Raw genomic sequence first — 21,312 nt, 5'->3', positions numbered from 1 at the left:
TTCTTGGCTACCTACCCAGCCTCCCACCATCTCTTGGAGAAGGCGCCTGGATTTTCTTTGGGTGTTAGGTGGGATTGTGAAAGCCGTGAGTTATGGGTCCCTGAGCTGTGTTGAGAGGCATCTGATTTTTGTGTTTCTGCCCACATATGTAAATGTGTACATTTTAAAATTCATCCCTCTTTCAAGTTTTTAAGGATCTGGGATTATAAATAGTCTTGGACTCTAAGGCCTGTTAAAAATAAAATATGATGCTTCAGTTGCTGATTTACCTGGAAGACATAGTCAATGCCAACATGATAGTAGCGAGTTCCATGCTTGGTGACCTGTCCTCATGCTGCACTAATTGTTTCTGTAAGTTAATGCTATTTTCTTGGGGCTCCTGAATTAGTTTAAGGAAGAACCTAATTGTTACTCCTCTCATCATTTCAGAGTTGTAGTTTGTGTCTCAAGTTGCCTAGAACAGTATCCATTTTCTTGGGCCATATTTCTTAAGAGGGCTTTCTTTTTGATGACTGTACCATCTGAAACTCATTTGTGGAAGGCCATGTTACCCACTAATCGTGGATGGGACATCAACCACCTGAGGACAGTGATGGTATCTTTTGTATGTTCTGTTCTATAGTATGGTGCTCTCTGTACTCTGGAGACTGAGGCTAATGGTAAAATATCTTTGTGAGGTACCTTTTTCTTAAAGTGTGAATGCTGAATGCTTATACTCCAAAGTGCCAGAGTGGCTAGCACAGAATAAGGGTTGGTGTACTTGTTGATTTGTGATGGTCCATTTGGAGCTATGGACTGGAAGTTCTACCTTCCTTCCTATCATCATTTCACTATGAGGACCTGACCTTCTCTGGAAGCTTGGAGGCAGCAGGGGAAAGGAAAGATGAACTCAGATTCTGCCCCAGGTTTTATGTGGATGAGTGCGTCAAAGTCCCTGGTATTCTTTGGGAGCGGGCTATAGAGAAAACCCATTGTGCCTACTGTCAGGAGATCCATTTATTGTTTTAGAGGGGAGGGAAGACGGAGGATGTGGCGCCTTACTTTCTGGACGCCAGCTCACCCTATCTAGGGTGGTCCAAGCAGTCTAGGTCTGCTGAATTTGTCCCGGCTATTCCTGCCCTCCCTATTGCCCCCTTGGAGTTTGGAGACAGGTCTGAGTCACCAGGAAGTGACCATTCTTTTTTTTTTTTTTTTTAAGATTTTATTTATTTATTTGACAGAAAGCGGCAGGCAGAGGGAGAGGGAGAAGCAGGCTCCCTGCTCGATGTGGGGCTCCATCCCAGGACCCTGGGATCATGACCTGAGCCGAAGGCAGACGCTTAACCGACTGAGCCCCCCAGGTGCCCCCTGAAGTGGCCATTCTCAGTCATTTCTTTAGGGGGCATTGATGCAGAGCCAGCCAGCAATGCTGAGGTTTCTGTGGAAATGGCTGTGTAGCTACCTAGAGTGTAGTCCAGATGTGTAGGCAGGCCTGTGGCTCAGGGAAGCTGAGTTCCAAGGAGAGACTTGGCTGTCAGAACACAAGATAATTCTGTAAGAGAATGAAGCTCTCACTGCTTTTGTTTATCCTGTCCTTGGCTCAGAATTTTCTCTCAGAATGGTTGTTAATGAGCATTACAAGCTTCCTGAGCCCTCATTTTGTGTCAGGCACTGTGCTCTATGCTTCCTAACATCTCACTTAATACTGACAACCATTCTGCGAAGTAAAGTGGTTACTCTCAAGTCCTTTGGTAGATGACGGGGTTGAAACCTGGAGAGGTTAAACAGCTAGCCCAGAGTCCTACAGCTAGTCTAGGAGACTTGGGTCGAAATCCAGAGCCCACATTCTTTTCATCACACCGGAGTGGAGATGAAGTAGAGTAGAGCTTCTAGTACCCCTTGCTTTTATCAGACACAGGCCCATCACTCTTAGGACCTCAGGCAGGGTCAGGGAGCAAGTATAAGGTGTAGGCCTCCTTGCCCGTGCTCTGCTGAGAGCTTGTAATCTGGGGCCTACGGGAAAGTACACTGAGCTGGCCGGGGATGTTTCCCTAACTCACCTGGTCACTTACTGGTGTGCTTAGGCAAATGAGCCTCATGTTTTGGGGCTCCGTTGTCTTCTGCTGTGAAGAGGTAACCCTGTCCTCAGGGTTCTCCAGGTGATCACATGGTCATAAACTAGTTGGAAATGAACTTGGATATCATCTGGGCCAAGATAGTTGCCCCTGCCCTCTGCTGAGTTCTTGCCAGACAGTTGGGTATATATGAGGGGAGTGCTTGGGCTTGGAGAGCAACGATATTTGTCCTTCGGGTTCAGTTGGGAACCCTATATAATGGGAGGTCAAGGAGTCAAGCCACACAGAGTGCCAGTGATCTGGCTGCAATTTGAGTCCAGGGTGTTCTTCCTCTTGAATGTCTGTGCCTCATTTGTGGGCTGGGCTGTGCTAAGGGCATTCACCAATCAAAATGTACGTGTGTGTGTGTGTGTGTGTGTGTGTGTGTGTGAGAGAGAGAGAGAGAGAGAGAGAGAGAGAGAGAGAAGCTTGGACATGGTAGCAGTGGGTCTTTCCACAAGAGGGCCCCAGTAGGCTCATTTAAAAATTTCTCTCCTGACACAAAAATGTGTGCCTTTGTATTCACACTTGTAGAATAAGTAAAATTAGTCCAGTTTCTGTGGCTGATTCATAGACCACTGGAAAGACAGCATGGCCTGTGGAAAGAGGATGGGTTCTGGGCCAACTGGCTTTGATTCTTGACTACCACTCTCTGGCTGCATGAACTCGGGCAAGTTATTTAACCCTTCTGAATTTCAGTCCCTTCATGGGCTGAATGAGAAGCATATTAGAATGCTGTCAGAGAGTTGTTGAGAAGAGTGAATGAGCTTAGAACTTTGCTTGGAACATAGCAAGCGCTTTATAAATGTTCACTATAACTACTATGAGACAGAATTTATTTTCCTGTGGGTGGCCCAGATAGTGCACTTGATTCCTAGGGGTTTTGGTGTCATTGGGGTATTTCTCTCCATCTCATATTATAAAGTGCAAGGACTAAAGCTTCTGAGCAGTCTGAGGCATGGCTGAGAGCTCAGAGAAGGTAGAGTTGTGTCTAATGGGAGTTTGTTCTTGAAGCTTTGCTTCCCTGCCCCCCCCCCCTTTTGTAGGTGTGACTGTGTCTGTCACTATCCCGAGGACAGGTGTGTTGGAAGGGTAGTTCTACACCACCGTAGAAGCCTTTGTATGGCATTGGAGGATCCGTCTGTAGGACCTGACCATTGGAGTCAGTTTTTTCTCTGTTATCATTAAGACTTGAGTGATAATATTGAAAAAATTGGATTTAGAGAAGTGGCCCCAAATCTCCAAACTTCAGTGGACTCACTCAAGCTTTCAGAGGATTCTACTTATGTGCCTCTATTTCTTCTCACGTGTGCCCTCTCTTGCAGGGCCCATCTGGCTGCCTCATCACCAAATCCAGTGGCTTTTTTCATCCTCATTCTGATTGATCTCTTGACGTTGTTGCCTATAACTTGATTTTCTCAGGGTTCTCTCCTCTGTTGGCCTCTTTGATTCTGCACTATTGTTGCCGTTCCTTGTTTGATAGCCTTGCTTGCTTCTCTTTCTTTTCCTAAACTCCAGCCATGACTTGAAGATTATTCTTGCTCATTGTTCCTTTCTCTCTGGTTTTCTCCATAAGACAGGAACTCTATTCTTGTTGCTTTGCTTATTATTCTCTGTGGTAATGGCATCAAAGTTCTGACCCTGCTCTAGCCTTTCTCTACCTCTTTGTCTTTGATAGGTGTGAAGTTGCCAGAGCCTTCCTGGATCTACTGACAAGCTTCAGACCTAAAGGCATTGAACCCTGGTTATTTTTTTTTTTTAAGATTTTATTTATTTATTTGTCAGAGAGAGCACAAGCAGGGGGAGTGGCAGGCAGAGGGAGAAGCAGGCTCCCCGCAGAGCAAGGAGCCCGATGTGGTACTGGATCACAGCACCCTGGGATGATGACCTGAGCCTAACTGACTGAGCCACCCGGGCGTCCCCTGGTTATTCTTTATGTAGTGAGTGAGTGCCTGCTATGTCTTTTAGATCTTTAGCAGTGCAAATGAAGATTGAATCTTAAATTCCCTTCTAGCATTCAGATTTATTGAAGGCTGTGGTTGAATAGCATAGGTCTGAAGAGGGCCAGGCTGGGCTCCTATTTGCTTTGTCCCTTTTGCTTTTGCTCTCTTTTTTGCTTGTCACTTGATTTCTTTTAGCTGGAGCCATTGTCTTTTGTCTGTGAGATTGTAGTTTTTTGCTAATATGCTTAGCTACCTTCTTGAAGATCTGTTTTCTTCCCTACTAAAATAGGGATGGAATTGGTCATGTCCCTCACCTTTTGGAGTACAGAGTATTGAGAAGGGGTCAGGAATGCTTCCTTCCCCTTTCATCCCACCCCATGTTGCTCCGGTCCCTGCTGGGTTTCTGGAGTCCTTCTTGGCTCCATATGCTCTTTGGCGGGACCAGCACCTGTCCTTACATTGCTGCTGGAATGGGCTCTCTTTTGAAGGCTGTACAAATGGATTTTGGCTTTGCAGCTTTTTGTTGAGGCAGAAGCTTAGGTCTCTTGTGAACCTTCTTCCTTCAACAGCCTCCTCTAATCACTTTCTTTCATGGGTACCTTGGGTCTGTTGAAAGCAGTCTCCATTTACTTGGCCCTAGGCATGGCTTCAATACTGGGGACTGCTCTTGTCCCCATTACACAAATGGTCAGTGGTTAAGGATGTTCCCTGTCCAGCCTCCCAGCCAGTTACCCAGGCTGGGCTGGGATTGGAAGCCACTTTTCTTTTGCTGTCCAAAGGCTCTTTGGATTTAATTGCTGTTTACCTCCTGACTTTCTGTTTAGTTTATGTCTTAGGGGGAAAGAGCCTGTTTGCCTGACTGTTCCAAACTTATTTCTCTTGTCCTTTAAATTTTTCTTTAAAAATCCATTTCTTTTCCTACGCCTTTACACATTGTTTTCTCTTGTCAAGGCTGTCCTTTTAGTGTCCTTTTTGCATTGTTTCTTTAGCTTCATATTTGCTCAAATTAGGCAGCAAGTTTCTGTTTGTGTAGAGGTGAGTGACTGTGTGTGTGTGTGTGTGTGTGTGTGTGTGTATGAGTTTGTGCAGCCCATAAATAGTAATGAATGTGTGTCTGTAGGAAGAGCTCATCCTCTAACCTTCAGTCTGGAAAGCAGAAGTTTGTTTCACAGCTGTTCCTGCAGCCGGCAGTTCTACACGATGGTGGCCTGGCTCTCTGGACCCTCGTATGCTGGGAAGCGCACTGAGTGTGCTGGGTCTGCCTAGGTGCTCAACAGAAAACTGGCTTTCGTCTCTCCATTTTCAGCTGGTGGGGGGAGTTGTCCCATAACATCTGTTTCCTTCACCTCCTGGGAGTAGATACCCAACAAAAAGCTTTTGTCCTAAAATTTGAGGTATAGGGTCAGCTAAAGAATGTGTTGATCCTGCAGAAGGCAGAGCTCTGGAGAGTGGTTCCAGGGTGCCTGGCCTGGCCCTGATGGCCTGTGGGTCGAAGAGCTAGTCATCATCCCTACTCTAATGAGAAGTACGTGCCAGATGCTTTATTATGCACTTTCCATATATTTATTTAATCCTCCCTAACACTCTTTGAAGTGGGAGCTCTTATTATGCCCATTTTACAGATGGAGAAACTGAGGCCTAGTACAGTTGTGTTCAAAATCACATAGCTAGGAATTGACAGAGCTAAGAACTGGCCTTAGGTCATTCTGATGCTAACTTCATGTACCATACTTTCTATCCAATGTTTTTATCTCTTTGCTCAAGTTCCCTTCTTTTAAGATGGAAGTGGGAATTCTTGTCCTTTCACTTCTAGATTTGGGGAAACAAATACATGGATATACGCTGTAGGTTAAGAGTGTGAGCATTTTCTGAGATGGAGTTCAGAGTGCTCCCAGGTAGCTTGCTGAGGTGCTCCTGTCTGCCCAGGACACTTGTGACCTTTTCCTGTTCTCCTTGTGCTCTGGCCCTGGGATAAGAGCAGCCACTGTCCGTGGGGCCAGCCAGCCATGTAAGAAGCTTTCAGAGATCCAGCAGTCCCACTTTGCCATCCTCATCCCATTCTTTTGTTTTCCTGCCTTTAGAGAAGATAAAAGTTATGGGATGATGGTTTTTTAAAATTTTTATTTATTTTTTATCCAGGGCCTAGTCCTTTACCCCAGTTCTGTCTGAATGGAATAGAGGACATGAGGCATCAAGAAAGGCAAGGGCTGGTGAGTCCAAAGGCCTCGTCCCACCCATGCTCCAAACACCTGCTCCTGTAAGCTGCACAATACAGGAAGCTGAAAATACAGATTGCTGAGAGCATCCAACCTCTATTTAAGTAGAGGTGCAGCCTACAGATGGCCAGTTTTGATAGGAGAAAAAAATGGGCATTTCAAGTCCTAATTATCTTTTTGTCCCAAAGCCCAAGGATACCTAAGGAAAGAGTTACTGGTAGAACATTGAAATATATTTCCTTTCCCAGACCGAGTGGTGGTGGTTTAAGTCAGAAGAAGACTGTAAATGTAAAGATGTTGCTCTGTGCTCCAGTAAGAGCCAAGGATGATGGGAAGATTTGTTCTATAGTGTGTGTAGGGGCAGGTGATGAGGCAAATCCAGGGTTAGTGGGTGGCAAGTAGGGTTTGGGAAGGGCACTGACCTCAGGCCGAGTGTGCCAACTGTATCTCAAAGGGATGCCATGACTTTGGCTTTACTTACGTCAGTGTAACAAGGTTTTCTCTTGCTGCTGCTGTTGCTGGCCAAGTCCCTGGTTGTGTTGTGAGCAGTCCTGGTAAAACATAGCTTTGTGCCACTTCCCCTTTCCCTCTTCCCACCCCCACCCTGCTCACCCCACTTTGAGCATAAAGCCCAGAGAAAACTGTGTCTGCATGGTCTCCACCTGCTGCTACTTGAATAAGGTCCAAGCCCAGGTTGACATGGCTGCAGGCCAGGCCTTAGCAGGACGCAGGACACCATTCCCCATGCTGTTAGGGTACCCCTGCAAAGCTTGGGAAACTGTCTCATTCCTTTCTCCCAGCCTCACTTCTCCTAGCTCTGTCCCCTGGCACCTCCTCCCTGCAACATGTTCTCTCTGTCTGTGTTTCATAGAGAAATATATGGAGGCAATAAATAGGTCAGGTGTACAGTCCATGTGGAACTATTGGGGGGAGATGAAGGATCTATTTACGAATCGATCGCTCATCCTTAGTATTGGCATAAAATGCTTCTGAGGGTGTGTGTGTGTGTGTGTGTGTGTGTGTGTGTGCGCGCGCGCGTGCGTGCGTGCACGCGTGCGGGAGACGGAGGCGGCTGGGAGCCCTGTGGGAGCTGCTATTTCTCTCGCACCCCCCACTCTGCTTCCCACTCTGGGAGGTGGGGAAGCTGCTGTGTGTGGATCAGCTGCTCCCAACCTCTTTTGCCTCAGTCTCTTCTGTATTTTCTCCTCCTGCTCATTTGTCTTCTTTGCCCTTGACTAATTCATTCTCATTTATCTCTTCCTCCTCATCTTTTTCCCCAGCATCAATTCCACTGCTTTTCCCTGGCTGTGAGAAGGGAGTGTTTAACTGTGTGTGTGTGTCCATCCGTGGACACATGAACACTCTTCATGCAGGGAATGGAAACCTGTTGCTTTGGGGACAGGCTTTGTTTTCTCTTACGGTATGTTTCCCAATAATGCACCCCACTCCCATTTTTGACTCTCCTTTTTCCCACGGGCAAGGCTGCGGATTAAGAAAGGTATGGGGCATTATAGGAATCTCCAGGGAACATTGTATGTTCTTGGGACCCATCTCCCTGGTCCTTCCCAACCTGTTCACTCCTGATGTGGAAGCTTCTGCTCCTTGTTCATCCTCACCCAGCCTGCTCACTCACCCCCAACACAGCCAGGCACGGTCAGGCACCTGTCTAGAACTAATGCTGTGCGGTGAACTCACTCCCTGCCTTTCAGTGTGTTGGTGCCCCAGGGAGCCAAGCTGCTGGGGAAAGCTCATGTGGCACTCAGCCGTTCCATTTTGTCGACGAAAAAAGAGGGGAGAAGCTGGCAGAAAGCAAAGGCTTTTGCTGCTGGGTGAGTGTAGCAGCTATTTTTAGTGTCCAAGCCTTTGCTTTTCCATTTGGCTATGCTTTTTTAGCACAGTGCCGGTCCAGCAGGGCTGTTTTCCTTTATGGCTCCAGATGTCCTTAGGGAAAGTTTCCGTCTGCCTCTGAGAAGGTGTGGGCTGGGCAAGGGGGTAATAACTTCTGAGAATGGGTTCAGACAGGGCTTTGGGTCTCACTGCAGTCCTGTTATAGGACCAATTTCCTGTGGTGGAATGTGGAGTATGGCAGGAAGAGCAAAGAGAAAAGGTAAATACCATACTCTTCAGAGATGTTCCCCTATAACGAACACAGTTAAGCCTCTATTGAGTAAACTGCCTAGTAAGGTATATTAGGGCCGAGTGACCAACGCACAAGCCTTTTATAAGGGTCTGGACTAATGCTGACATGTCCTGACTTTTTCTAAGGCTTCTTAAAAATGTTTCGCTTGTTTCATTTTGTTTCTATTTTTGCCCTTCTTTCTAGACTATTTGCCAATTTTTTTAAAGTACATGTGTTTCTTGCTCTTTTTTTTTTAACGTTTTTATTTAAATTCCAGTTAGTGAACATAGAGTGTAATATTAGTTTCAGGTATATAGTATATATAGTGATTCAGCAATTTGGATTAAGTTATCTTGACTGCCGCTCTAGTGTACTGACCAAAATTGTTTCACTAAGAAACCCATTAAGTAGTAACTCCCCTTGGTAACCTGTAATCTACTTTCTGTCTCTCTGAATTTGCCTGCTGAAGAGAATTCATTTAAGTAGATTCATAGCAATATCTTTTCTTTTGTGTCTAGCTTATTTCACTTGGCATATAACGTTTTCAAGGTTGATTCATGTTGAATCATGTATCAGAATTTCATTCTTTTTATGACTAAATAATATTCCATTGTATGTATATACAACATTTAAAAAACTCTGTTGATGGGTATTGGGGTTATTCCCACCTTTTGGCTATTGTGAATAATGCTGCTATGAACATTCACATGGAACTATCTGTTTGAGTCACTGTTTTCAGGTCTGTTGTGTGGAATAAATACCTAGGGGTGGAATTACTGGATCATAAGGTAATTCTGTGTTTTGCTTTTTGAGGGACTGCTAAACTTTGTTCCACAGCATTTTACATTCCCACCGGCAATGTATAAGGGTTCCAGTTTGTCTGCATCCTTGTTAATATAGGTTATTTTCCTTTTTTAAAAAAATTACAGCCATCATAGTGGATGTGAAGTAGTAAATCAGTGTGGCTTTGATTTGCATTTCCTTAATGATTAATGATGTTGAGAATATTTTCATGTCCCTATTGGCATTTGTCTATCTTCTTTAGAGAAATGTCCGTTCAAGTCCTTTGCCTGTTTTTAATTTGGGTTGCTTGTTTTTTTGTTGTTGAGTTGCAGGAGTTGTTGATATATTCTGGTTATTAAACCTTAACAGATAGGTGATTTGCAAGTATTTTCTCCCATTTTGTTGGTTGTCTTTTCACTCTCTTGATAATGTCTTTTGAGGCACAAAAGTTCTAAAATATCTATGGAGCTCAATTTACCTATTTTTTTAAATCACCTGTGGTTTTGGTGTCCTTTTTAGGAAATTACTGCCAAATCTAAGGTTACGAAGATTTTCTATATGTTTTTTTTTTCCTAAAAGTTTAGCTCTTAAATTTAGGTCTTTTATTTATTTATTTTTAAAAGATTTTGTTTATTTATTCGACAGAGAGCGAGAGAGGGAACACAAGCAGCAGGAGTGGGAGAGGGAGAAGCAGGCTTCCCGCCAAGCAGGGAGCCCGATGTGGGGCTCGATCCCAGGACCCTGGGATCATGACCTGAGCCAAAGGCAGATGCTTAACGACTGAGCCACCCAGGTGCCCTGGTCTTTGATCTGTTTTGAATTAAGTTTTGTATGTGGTGTAAGGGAAGAGTCCATCTCATCTTTTGCATGTGGCTATTTACTTGTCTCAGAACAGTTGGTTGAAGAGACTCTTTTTTCCCCATGGAGTGGTATTGGCACCCTTGTTGAAAATAAGTTGACCATACATGATTATTTCTGGGTCCTCAATTCTATTCCATTGGTCCTTATGTCTGTCCTTAAGGCTGTACCATACTGTTGTGATAACTGTAGCTTTGTAGTAAGTTTTGAAATCAGGAAATACAAGTCTTCTAACTTTGTTCTTTTTTTCCAAGATCTTTTTAGCTGCTCTGGGTCCCTTGAAATTCCATATGTATTTTAGGATGGGTTTCTCCACTTCTGTAACAGCATTGGTATTTTGATAGAGATTGCATTGAATCTGCGTATTGCCTTGGGTAGTATTGTCGTCTTAACAATATTAAGTCACTAATCCATGAACATGGGATATCCTTTTATCCTTTTTTAATTTTCACAGGTACTAAGGCCTGTGCTTCAGGCCCTCCCCTGGCCTCCCAAAATTGTTTGGCCATTTGAAAAGCGATGTGTAAGGCTTTGTGGCTTGGGAATATTGAACTTTGCTGGTTGTTGGGATACTGATGGCATCTTTCTTCAGGTATAACAGTGAGCATGGTTTAGAAGTGAATGATAATGAAGGCTTATGAGGAGTTGGGCTCAGGTGTGTTCACACACAAATAAATTGGTTAGTTTCTTTCTCTCACTGTCATAGCCAATACCACCCTGTACAACCTGACAAGTTGATAATGAGGAAGGAAGGAACCACAGCCGTTGTATCTCATGTAAGAGTCCTCCTTGGCTCTATGCTACCAACCAAGGCATATCTGCCCATGAGTGACTGAACTTATGGGAGATGGAGGCTTCCTTTAGATCTATTTTTTTTTTTTTTTAAGATTTTATTTATTTGACAGAGAGAGACACAGTGAGAGAGGGAACACAAGCAGGGGGAGTGGGAGAGGGAGAAGCAGGCTTCCTGCGGAGCAGGGAGCCCAATGTGGGGCTTGATCCCAGGACCCTGGGATCATGACCTGAGCCGAAGGCAGATGCTTAACAACTGAGCCACCCAGGCGCCCTGGCTTCCTTTAGGTCTTATCCTGTGGTAGAAGACCTTTGATACCTCTATGCGGAAAATGTCTGTTATCCATTGAACAAGTGACATCTTGGGAATCACAGTGCTGGGGGATCAGGCACCAGATTCCTGTTGACCTTCTGTTTTCTTTTTTATTTTCCTCAGGTCTGTATCTGTGGCTCTCCAGGACCTGCCCCCTTCTAGGATGGCTCTTCTGGGAATGCTGCTTGGGCTTCTGATGGCTTCCTGCTTCACCTTCTGCCTCAGTCATCAGAACCCGGTAAATATCTTAGCACAAATAGAAGAATCCCTGTAAGGTCCAAGAAAGCCTCCATGCCATCAAGGCTTCTGTGGGAGTAGGGTGAGCTTTTATTTTTCTTACAGGAATGTGGGCAGCACTGGATCAGGGTATATGGGTACTTCTCCAACCTCCCCGCCCCGCACCAACCCCACACCTTACTCCTCTGGCCTCTGTTTAAAGCTCATAGTATAGTTTCCCTTTGGAGAAAATATGATGATGATGATGATACAATAATAATATCAGTAATGATGAATTTACCATGTACCAAGTGGTTTATTAAGTGCTTTATGTGTATTCTCATTTAATCCCCTCAACAACCCTACAAAGTAGACAACTACAGTTATTATCCTTATTTTGAGAAGGATCTCGAGGCTCAGAGACATTAAGTAACTTGGCCACGATCATTCAGCTAGTTTGTGGCAGAATTGGGAAGGTCAGGATTCTCCCCAAGAGCTGGTTGCCTGTGTCTTGAGCACCAAGTAAGATTCTGCTTCTTCTACTCCTGTCTTCCTTGTGCTTTCTCCGTCTGTCTCTCTCTCTGTTCTCTTTCCTTCTGTCCTTTTCTCCCTGTTCATTCCAGGCCTCTCTTCATTAACCTAGACCTAACAGCTCAGGGTTTCTGTCACTGCCACAGCCAGGAGTGGAATGACCGAGAAGGCTCTGAGCTTGGCCTGGCTGTAGCACGCCAAGGCTCCTGGCCCTGTTTCCCTGGCTGGCCCTAGCTACAGCCTGCCCTTGACCAGCTCCCAATGCCCCCTTGACAGTCAAGAGAAGCCTTGACTGTCAGCTTTCTGACAGTTTCGCCCTCCCCTGGCCACCTTCCCCAACCCCAGGGGCTCCTAAATGTTGGGTAAGTGCTGCAGGCTTTGGAGCAGGAGGGCCTTGAAGTGCAAATGACAATTGTGATGAATTTAATAACAATCCAGCTCAGCTGAGGTTCACCTCTGGCTCATGGCAAGCTTCCACCTTCTCTCTAAAGTCATTTGTTTTCTCCCTGCCTTTCTCCCCACTTCGTGGAGCAGAAGAGAAAGTGCAGTTAGGAGTCACGAATTCTTTTGAGCTTTTAGTGTTCTCTAAGATCTTACTGGTGCTGGTTTTTTTGTTGTTGTTGTTTTTTGTGGGTTTTTTCTTTTTTTTTTTTTTTTTTTTGGCCTTTTCCTCAAGGATAATGAGGATGAGATCCCATTGGCCCCTGAGGGTGGGACCGGTCACAGCATGAGTTAGGGTCTGTCCTTGGCATAGCCTCGGCCAGAAAAGCACACAATTGTCTCAAGGGATCAGGGCTACTTCCCGTCCCCCTGCCCCAACCTGCAGCTCATCAGGATCTGGTGCTCCCCATCATGAGCTTTAGCAGATGCACAATTAACAAAAACGTGCTGATGAATTTGCTTAAGGACTGTGTGTTAGTAAGTCCCTTTTGGATAATAGTCCAACCAAATAGATGAGTTTTCAGAGCCATAATTATTCTGGCCCATTTATATTAGCTCTATTGAGTCTAGTCTCAGAAAAATGTTAATACTGACTTTCATCAACAGAAGCTACTTTTATCCTTATGTCTGTTCCTAAGCTGTATCCATTTGTCATAATCTTTCATCATGTGCTAAGCACAAGTAGGAGTTGAAGCATCTTTTCTCTCATACCATAAAAATTGCTGCCCTGTTGGCATTTAAAATCCAAATTATGCAGCCAGCCACCTTCACAACAGTGAAAATGGGTGGTGGGGGAGATGGGGGCGGTTATGATCCTTTCTTCAGAGCCTGGAGTCCAGGCAAGAGATCCTGGTGGCCTGGAATTGTCCTCCCCAAGGGCTTTTGTGCAGGTTAATGGCCACCCAGGAAAGGGTATGTGTATCAGGGTATGAGGTGGAGCCAGCCACCTTTCCTGGATTCTGTTGTCCTACCTCTCTGGGGTGCCACAGCTTAGGAGCAGTGTGGATGCTGAAGGGGTGTGGTTGTGTGGTATCCTGGACTTCAGGAAGGTAGTGAGCGATGTGGAAGGTAGTGGGACCAGTGGAAGGAGTGCAGACCCTTGGTAAGTTCCCTTTTGCCACCTACGTTGGCAATTTGGCCATTTCTGAGTTTTGTTTCCTCATCCAGAAAATAGGGTTGATCCTTTCTGTTAAGATTTCAGTGTAGATGAAATGTGATCACATATATAGAGCACCTAGCATTGGGACTGGCAGAGTATGGTCAATAAATGTCAGCTGTTATTTTTAGTAAGGGGGTGGCTGCTTTTATGGTTTAAAGTAGGGCTCTGTCAGGTACGGATCCTGTCCCAGAGTGTTGCCCTGGCAGTTTGTCTCTGTCACAGCATCAGTCAACTTACCATTAGAGATTCATTCATTCTCCTGGATCTTGAAGGCTTTGGTCTTTAAGAATCTCTTATGCAGATACAAGTGCAAGGAAGTGAGACATGGTAAGCTGTTGTCAGCTAACACCTTAGCTGGAATGTCTTGCCAGTCAGTTGAGAAGAAATTGGTATTTGGAGTGATGGTGGCAGGGAAAAGAGAGTGCTGAGGTTTCAGCATGGAATGGAGCCCCGAGAAGCCAGCTGAGAGGGCACGAGATGTGGGGTTTACTTGAGAGTTGACCAAGGGATGGCTGGCTTCTGTCACCTCTTGGTCTTTATCTCTGTAAAGGACACAGGACACTGCCCAAGCTCAGAGAGGCTAGTCTTGCTTGTCCTTTCTCTGGGACTGTGGTTTTTTTACTTGGTCCATGAAAGTCTTCCCTTTCCCCTGGGAGTGGAGGATATGCTGGAAGACATGCTAGGGTGATCTCCCTGCCCCCCCTACCCCTTCATTCCCCCAGCATGCAGGGCATAGCCATTAGGACACATGACTAAGAACAGAAACACTGAAGGGAGTCCAAATTCCTGCATGGGCTTTGGAGCCAGGCAGGCCTGACTTAAATCTCTGCTCTGCTTTTCTTAGCAGTGTGATTTTTTGCACAGGCCCCGTACTTCTCCTCATCTGTAAAATGGGAATGAAAGTGTGTGCTTCACAGATGAAACTTGGCTGAGTTGTGAGGCATGGAAGGCACTTTATAGCCTGGAGCTACGGTTGGTAGCTGCTGTTACCATTACAACCTCATGCCCCGTGACCTGCTTTTTCTCAGAACCTTTTCTGGAGTGCCCTTTTGAACCGACTGACACCCTCAGTGCTTGTCAGATGTGATTTGGGCAATAGTCCAAAGTCACTCAGAGTTAGATTTGGTGAATAGGGTGAGCTGATCAGAGGAGCACCAATTTTCCATCACCCGCACTAAAGACTGATTTGTACTGTAAAATAATGGCAGATCATGTGTGTGCATGCGTGTGTGTGTGTATGTAGCTTAAAATCGGGTTCAGAGGTGACACCAAGCGGAAGCTCAAAAAACATTTGAAGCAGTGGTGGGATTATTAGCTCCTCTAGGGCTTGAGGCATGTGGCTCAGGGGTTTATCAGTTTCCTTCTTGAATTTACTCTATTGACCTTAAATGAAATCTAGGAAAAGAGGCTTTCTCAGTCTCTAGTCAAGAGAATGAACACGGGCTTAGCTTAGAGTTTGAAGGGCTTTCTGCCATGTTTTCATCATCACCATTCCTGTTGCCTCTCTGCTTCTCTTGGTGATGAAAATTTGGTTGGTTGCTTGCTTACAGCCACACCTGCCAGGAGTTACCTGGCTAATAGACTAAAACAAGAGCTGCAGTTTAAAGCTTAGAGATGTTTAGTTTGGCCCTCTTAGTGTTCTAAAATAAGAAAAGTTGATGTAAAAATCTGTTTCTCTGTTTTCTTTTTTTCATTGACCAGCTGAGTAGCAGCTGTGTTCCTTAGTCAAGGCAGGAGGGCTCCAGTTTTCACAGCACATTGTTGGACACCCGGCCGTCCTTGGCCCCTTGAGGCCTTTGACCCACACACTTTGGAGGTAAATTTTATTAACATTCCCCTAGTCCTATGGTCCAGTGTATGGTGCTTATGGCAGAGGCTGACCAGCATGGATGGGCCCTGGATTACACAGGTTTGGGTTATTTTGTGGACAAGGTAGTCTTTGTTCTGGAATGTGGGACTACTCCCTGGGTTCTAGCGGGAATGGCTTCTTTGGGCTTGCCTCAGTGCAAGGCATCCAGAACACGTACCTGCCTGTGGAGAGGCTTGTTCCTTCTTTCCTTTGTTCTTGGATGACAGTAAACTAAGTCCTGTGCTGGGCATGGGAGCACGCTGGTGAAAGAGACTGACACAGAGCCTGCTCTTAGGAAATAACAGCTTTTGGCCAATGTCTCCTGCCATTCTGTCTTTCTTTTAGTCCCACAAGCATGGCTGCTGTTCTGCTCCTAGTTTTCTTTTGAGCTCAGATCTGTGCAAACTCCATGTTGAAGGGGTACAAGAGGTTTGATGGGCCAGGCGGCTCAGGTGATCACAACCCAAACCTGACCTACCTGAGTCCTGTCATAGTGTAGAGTCACTATTGGATGTCCTAGCACAGACTCACCCAACCTGGAAGCTATGGTTGTCTTTACAGGTAATAAGAGTAGTGCCTACCACGTACCCAGGGCTAGTGTTTTACAAGGTGGTGCCTCATCTCATGTATGAGCTAGATGTCGCTGTTACTTCCACTTCACAAATGTGAAAGCGGGCTTAGAAAATTAAGTAACTTTCCGGGAGTCACAAGAAACTAGGATTTGCACTTTTGGTTATGTGATGTGGAGCTTGAGTTCTTAACCACTGTGCTGTAGTCTTTGCTTCTCATTACTTGTGACATGATTTGAGGGCTTCTTCTTGTCCAAGATCTCTTCCTTACTGGTCCTTAACAAGATCTGAAATCCTACCATCTGAATTTCATGCCTGTATTTCTTGTTAAAATGTAAAAATCCTTGGAGGGGCTTTACACTGTCATGATCATTAACTAAACACCTCTGACAGTTACTTAAAGGTCAGACCCTTAGGTACTGGGTAGCTGGGGATACCTATCTGGAGCTGGGGTGCTGCTTGGAAGAGATGCATTGCTACCTCCCATGCAAGGTTAGGATTGTCGGGAAACCAAAATGAGATGTGTGTAAAGGTCCTAGCTCGGGTTTGGGTTCATAGGAATTCACAAAATATGCTCTCTGTTATTAGAGGACGACTCCGGGGGGTTGAAGGCTGAAATAAACTCCCAGTGTGCTCGTGGGGGTTCCTCCTTGCTATCCCAGAGCTCTGGAACCCTCTGTTTACAGTTTCCTGAGGCCCTACTGCTTTTATGCAAGAAAGATTTAAAAATGGGACAGGAAGAATGGGAGCTCCGGGAAGGAGCAAAATGAATAATACTTTGTATTTATCTTGCATCTCTGTCTCCTGAGCTCAGAGTGCTCCACAGACACCATCTCATTAATCCTCCATGCTCTCCAGGGGGTGGAAAGAAACAGGTTTTAGGAATTGGTTTTCAGCTTTGGCTTCTTCCCCCCTCAGCCCAGCTGGACTCCCAGCTTCCCACTTGCAGCCCTTTCACCGTGGATTGTAATGTCCCAGAAGGTCATTCGTGCCCTATAGGCACCCTGGAGAATTGCCAGGCCCTTGTTGTGCCTTGCTGGGCTGCATAGGAATCAGTCAGGCCTCAGCTGGCAGCTTTTGTATGTCTGGGGTGGCCATTTGAAGACCTGTTCTCCCATTCATATATATATTTTTTTCTTTTAAATACATCTTTTTTTATTTGTAAGAGCAACTAGGTGAGAGTTCCAGACATCACACAGTTTAGTAACATGGCAAGTAAAAAAAAGCAAAAGGCTCTTATTGTCTCCTTCTGCCAACCCCTCTCCCCAGGTTGTTCCCTTAACCCCCTTGACATAGTAATGAACTGGGGCACCTGGGTGGCTCAGTTGGTTGAGAGTCTGCCTTCGGCTCAGGTCATGATCCCAGGGTCCTGGGATCAAGCCCCATGTCGGGTTTCCTGCTCAGCAGGGAGCCTGTTTCTTCCTCTCCTCCGTGCTCGTGGTTTGTCGCTCTTTCTGTCAAATAAAGAAATTAAATTAAATTTAAAAAAAAGATAGTAATGAACTTTGTGGAGTTTTTCCTCACTCATATACAAAAGTTTTTCCTTACTCCTATACACATAACACATGCTGTGTGTTCATTTAACCGTATCACCTCACTTATACTGGTTCTGAAGCCAACCTTGTGAAGGGTCCAAACAAGGCTGGGGAGGGGACAAAGGTATACCACCCAGGCCATGTTCTTTGTTTGCCTGGTGCCTAGCTATGGTGGGTCATGCCCTGCGTTTTCCTCTCTCTGAAGGAGTTTGCGCTCACCAGCCCAGAGAAGAGCAGCACCAAAGAAGCGGAGAGAAGGGAAACCACAGCAGAAGAGGAGCTGGACCCCGAGGTCCTGGAGGTGTTTCACCCGACCCATGAGTGGCAGGCCCTTCGGCCAGGTACCCAGCCCAGACCTCTCCCTGTGAAACATACTCTGAATTCTAAGTATGTATGTCCTTCGTCCCCACAGGGCTGCTTTGAAAGAGCAGTCACTCTGTGGCCCACTGGAGGGGAACAGTGCGGTCCTTCTGAGTGATGACTGCTGCTGCCGGGCTGAGGGACCTTCATTTTCCAGCAGAACAGAGATTGTGGCATGTGAGTGCCCTGAAAGGGAGGCAGGTGGTGGGTGGTCGAGCTTTCCGAGCAAGTGATTGAAAACTTTCTTTCCTTGTGCTTCTGAAACACAGAAGAGGCAGTGACATGTGCCTCACTCTGCAAATGCTATTTTAGGCTCTGCTGCTCGGCTCAGTGCTGCTGAAATACTGTTCACGGGAGAGTACTGAGCACCGGTGTGGGGCAGGAGTGTTCTGTTGCTAAAGGAACCTGTGCCAAGAAACAGGGGCTGGTCCTGGCCTGGTTTCTAAATGGGGCATCCTCAGAAAGAGCAACTTTCGAGCCCTTTCATGAACCGGGGCCCATGGCTTACAAAGTAACCAGCATTTGTGGAGAGTTTACCATATTCAGGTACTGTGTTAGGTGCTTCATGTGCATAATCTTGTTCAGTCTTCACAACTGTAGGAACTGTGATTGTCTTCATTTTCCTATGAAAATACTGAGGCTCGTTGACTTGTGTCATTCAGCTGATGTATCCTAGGTCACTGACCACAGAGCCTAGACCCACCTTCCTCACCTTTGTCCTTCTAGTCCCAGCCTTGTTGACTGTAGCCCCACTATGGGAACCCTTGGGTCTGTTCTCAAGAGTGGGCTGTTTGCAGTCTGCACTGTGGCAAGGTGGAGGCCAGCCGTCGCAGCTGCCACCGTGGTTTCATCAGCTCCGAGCCAGTATTCATCACCATGTCCTCACTGCCCCCATTGCTGCTGAGCTGGCAGGGGCAGCCTTCACCGTGCCAGCCAACTTTCTGGTAGCACTAGCACTCCTGCTGGGCTTGCATACAGGTCGTTGGTGCCACTGAAGAGTGATGAAGCACCAAGCAAGTGAAGTAGGAGCCCAAGGCATGGGGTAGAGGGAGGTTTTAAGAACAGAGGTATGGGGGCGCCTGGGTGGCTCAGTCGTTAAGCGTCTGCCTTCGGCTCAGGTCATGATCCCAGGGTCCTGGGATCGAGTCCCGCATCGGGCTCCCTGCTTGTTGAGGAGCCTGCTTCTCCCTCTGCCACTCCCCCTGCTTGTGTTCCCTCTCTTGCTGTGTCACTCTCTGTCAAATAAATAAAAATCTTTAAAAAAAAAAAAGAAAAAAACAGCGGTATGGGGTTCAGCAGATCTGACCTTTGGCTGTCCTCCCACAGCTTCTCTGAGAACTGAGCTCCCTGAGCCTTGAGGACTGAAACAAGAGGGCTCACCAGAATGGGGCATGGAATATGTGGGCTGTTTCCACTGGTTTGTTGGGGTTAAAAGTGCTTATACCACTTGTAAAGGCAAGTGCTTAGAGCAGATGAGGTCAATATCCTGTGACCCCTAATCCTAGCATCTCTTTTCCTGCGGCACCCTTCAAGGCCCTGGTCCGCATTGTGGAACAAGCCTGAAAGTTCTGACCTGGCAGTTGGGCTGCTGTGTTAATTTTAAACAAAAGAGCCCCTCTCTCTAACCTTGGGGAGGGAGAGCCAGAGCATTTGTGAGAAGGGCAAGCTGAGGGCTCTGAGTGCCTTCTGGAGAATTAGAGTGGAACACTGATTTTCACATTAACTTGATACCCCATTGACATCACCCTCTACCTTCTAGTTTCTCAAGAGCCTCTTATAAAATCTGCACCAAATTACCTTGAAACTGCCCCAAAAGTGGTGTGTTGTGATTGAGCACAGACACTCAGGCCCCACAGCTCAGGGGACAAAGCAGTTCTGGTTCTAGTCATGCCTGCCCCATCCCAAGAGTGTTTTTGCCTATATTCACCCTCAAAGTGGGATGGGTGAGGGAAGGTTAGGTGAGAAGCTTATTCTGGCCTGAGTGTGTGATGTGGGGTGATTCAGAGTGTGCTGCTGTGGAGTCAGACCAGTGGAGGCAGAGAAGACTTTGTTGGGCCCGGTACAGGACTGAGGTGTTCTGTTTGTTATATTAAGAAGATTTTGTAGGTGTGTCTGTTGGCAGCAAATTGACCCCTCGGTGGTCTGTGTGGATAGCTGGCACTTGCCTTCAATTAGAGTATAATATTTAATCCCCCACATTCTGAGTGCTGCCTGGGAGCTTCCAACACAGCTACTTGAAGGAATGTTAAAAGGAATGTAACCAGTTGTAGGAACTTGTTTGATGGGTACATGATTGGGGAGGTAATATAATTTAGCAGTTAAGAGGACAGACTTTATTTATTTATTTATATTTATTTATTTTATTTATATTCATTTAATTAACATATAGTGTATTAGTAGTTTCAGACGTAGAGTTCAATGCTCCTCACATCATGTGCCCTCCTTAATGCCCATCACCCAGTTACCCCATCCCCCCACCCCCTTCCCTTCCAGCAGCTCTGTTTATTTCCTATGATTAAGAGTCTCTCATGGTTGTCTCCCTCTCTGATTTCATCTTATTTTCTTTTTCCCTCCCTTCCTCTGTTTTCCTCTGTTTTGTTTCTCAAATTCCACATATGAGTGAGATCATATGATAATTGTCTTTCTCTGATTGACCTATTTCGCTTAGCATAATACCAAGAGGACAGACTTTAGACTCAGCCAGTCCTGCGTTCAAAATCCTAGCTTTGCTATCTAGGGGATCTTGGGCGAGTCACTGAATCCTTCTCCTCTTCAGTTTCCCCATTGGTGATATGGGGAAAATGTCCTGTCCTCTCTGTTGTGAGGATTTTTGACATTAAGATACTAGTCAGTATGCTCAGTTCTGATTTTAAATGGTAAATTCTCCATTTGTGCTACTCCTTAAATTTGTGGAATTGGATGCCAGTAAGTGTGCATGAGTGTGTAGGCTTCCTGTCCTCTCTGGTCTTCGATGGTGAAGGGGACTTATGGTGAATGAGACAGACTTCTGTGGTCCTCAAGTGCCCTCCCTCTCTCCCTCTGCAGAGAATTTTGATGAGGGAGAAGGGGTTAGCACAGCTTTTTCTGCCTGGAAGTCAGGGACCTGGCACAAGGAAGATGATGGAGTATCTTTTGGGGACTTTTAAGAAAATGGCTAGTTTTTGTTGACAGGTATTATCCCCAGTTTGGTAACTTTTGTCCCCTCAGGTCTCTGAAGGGAGGACCTCAGCTCTCTTGTCCTCAGACCTCCAAGGAGGGCATCCTGGGCTACATGGTCTGGGCTCATAGGAAGGTAGTTTTCCAGGCTGCCTGCTGTGGCCTGGAACACCAGGGGACCTATGCATGACTTTATGGGCCTTCCCGCCAGGCCAGGTGGGAATTGGGCCCCAGCCTTTCAGCCCTGGAGCAGCTGTAGCTCACTCTGCTGAAGTCTGCCTGCCTCTGTTATTACCGTCAGCATCCCCACCGTGAGCCGCTTGTTCCTGGAAGTGATTTTCCTGTCTCTCTCTGTCTTCTGGTTTATTTTGGGATCTGT

The 21,312-nt window shown here is 46.0% G+C and overlaps 1 protein-coding gene across 1 annotated transcript in view; it reads left to right on the top strand.

Moving 5' to 3' along the window:
- The window catches only part of SIL1 (SIL1 nucleotide exchange factor), a 211,409-nt gene that overhangs the window by 37,710 nt on the left and 152,387 nt on the right, over positions 1-21,312 (top strand). The window contains exons 2-3 of the mRNA XM_028103714.1: positions 11,241-11,355; positions 17,623-17,758. Coding sequence (XP_027959515.1) covers positions 11,281-11,355; positions 17,623-17,758 — 211 coding nt within the window. The 5' untranslated portion in view covers positions 11,241-11,280. The remainder of the gene's footprint in view (positions 1-11,240; positions 11,356-17,622; positions 17,759-21,312) is intronic.

Source organism: Eumetopias jubatus, unplaced genomic scaffold (genome assembly GCF_037043125.1).
Source record: "Eumetopias jubatus isolate StellerSeaLion01/CBP00866 unplaced genomic scaffold, mEumJub1_p1.0 scaffold_5, whole genome shotgun sequence".
Taxonomy (NCBI): Eukaryota; Metazoa; Chordata; class Mammalia; order Carnivora; family Otariidae; genus Eumetopias; species Eumetopias jubatus.
This window is presented reverse-complemented; position numbering and strand designations above follow the sequence as displayed.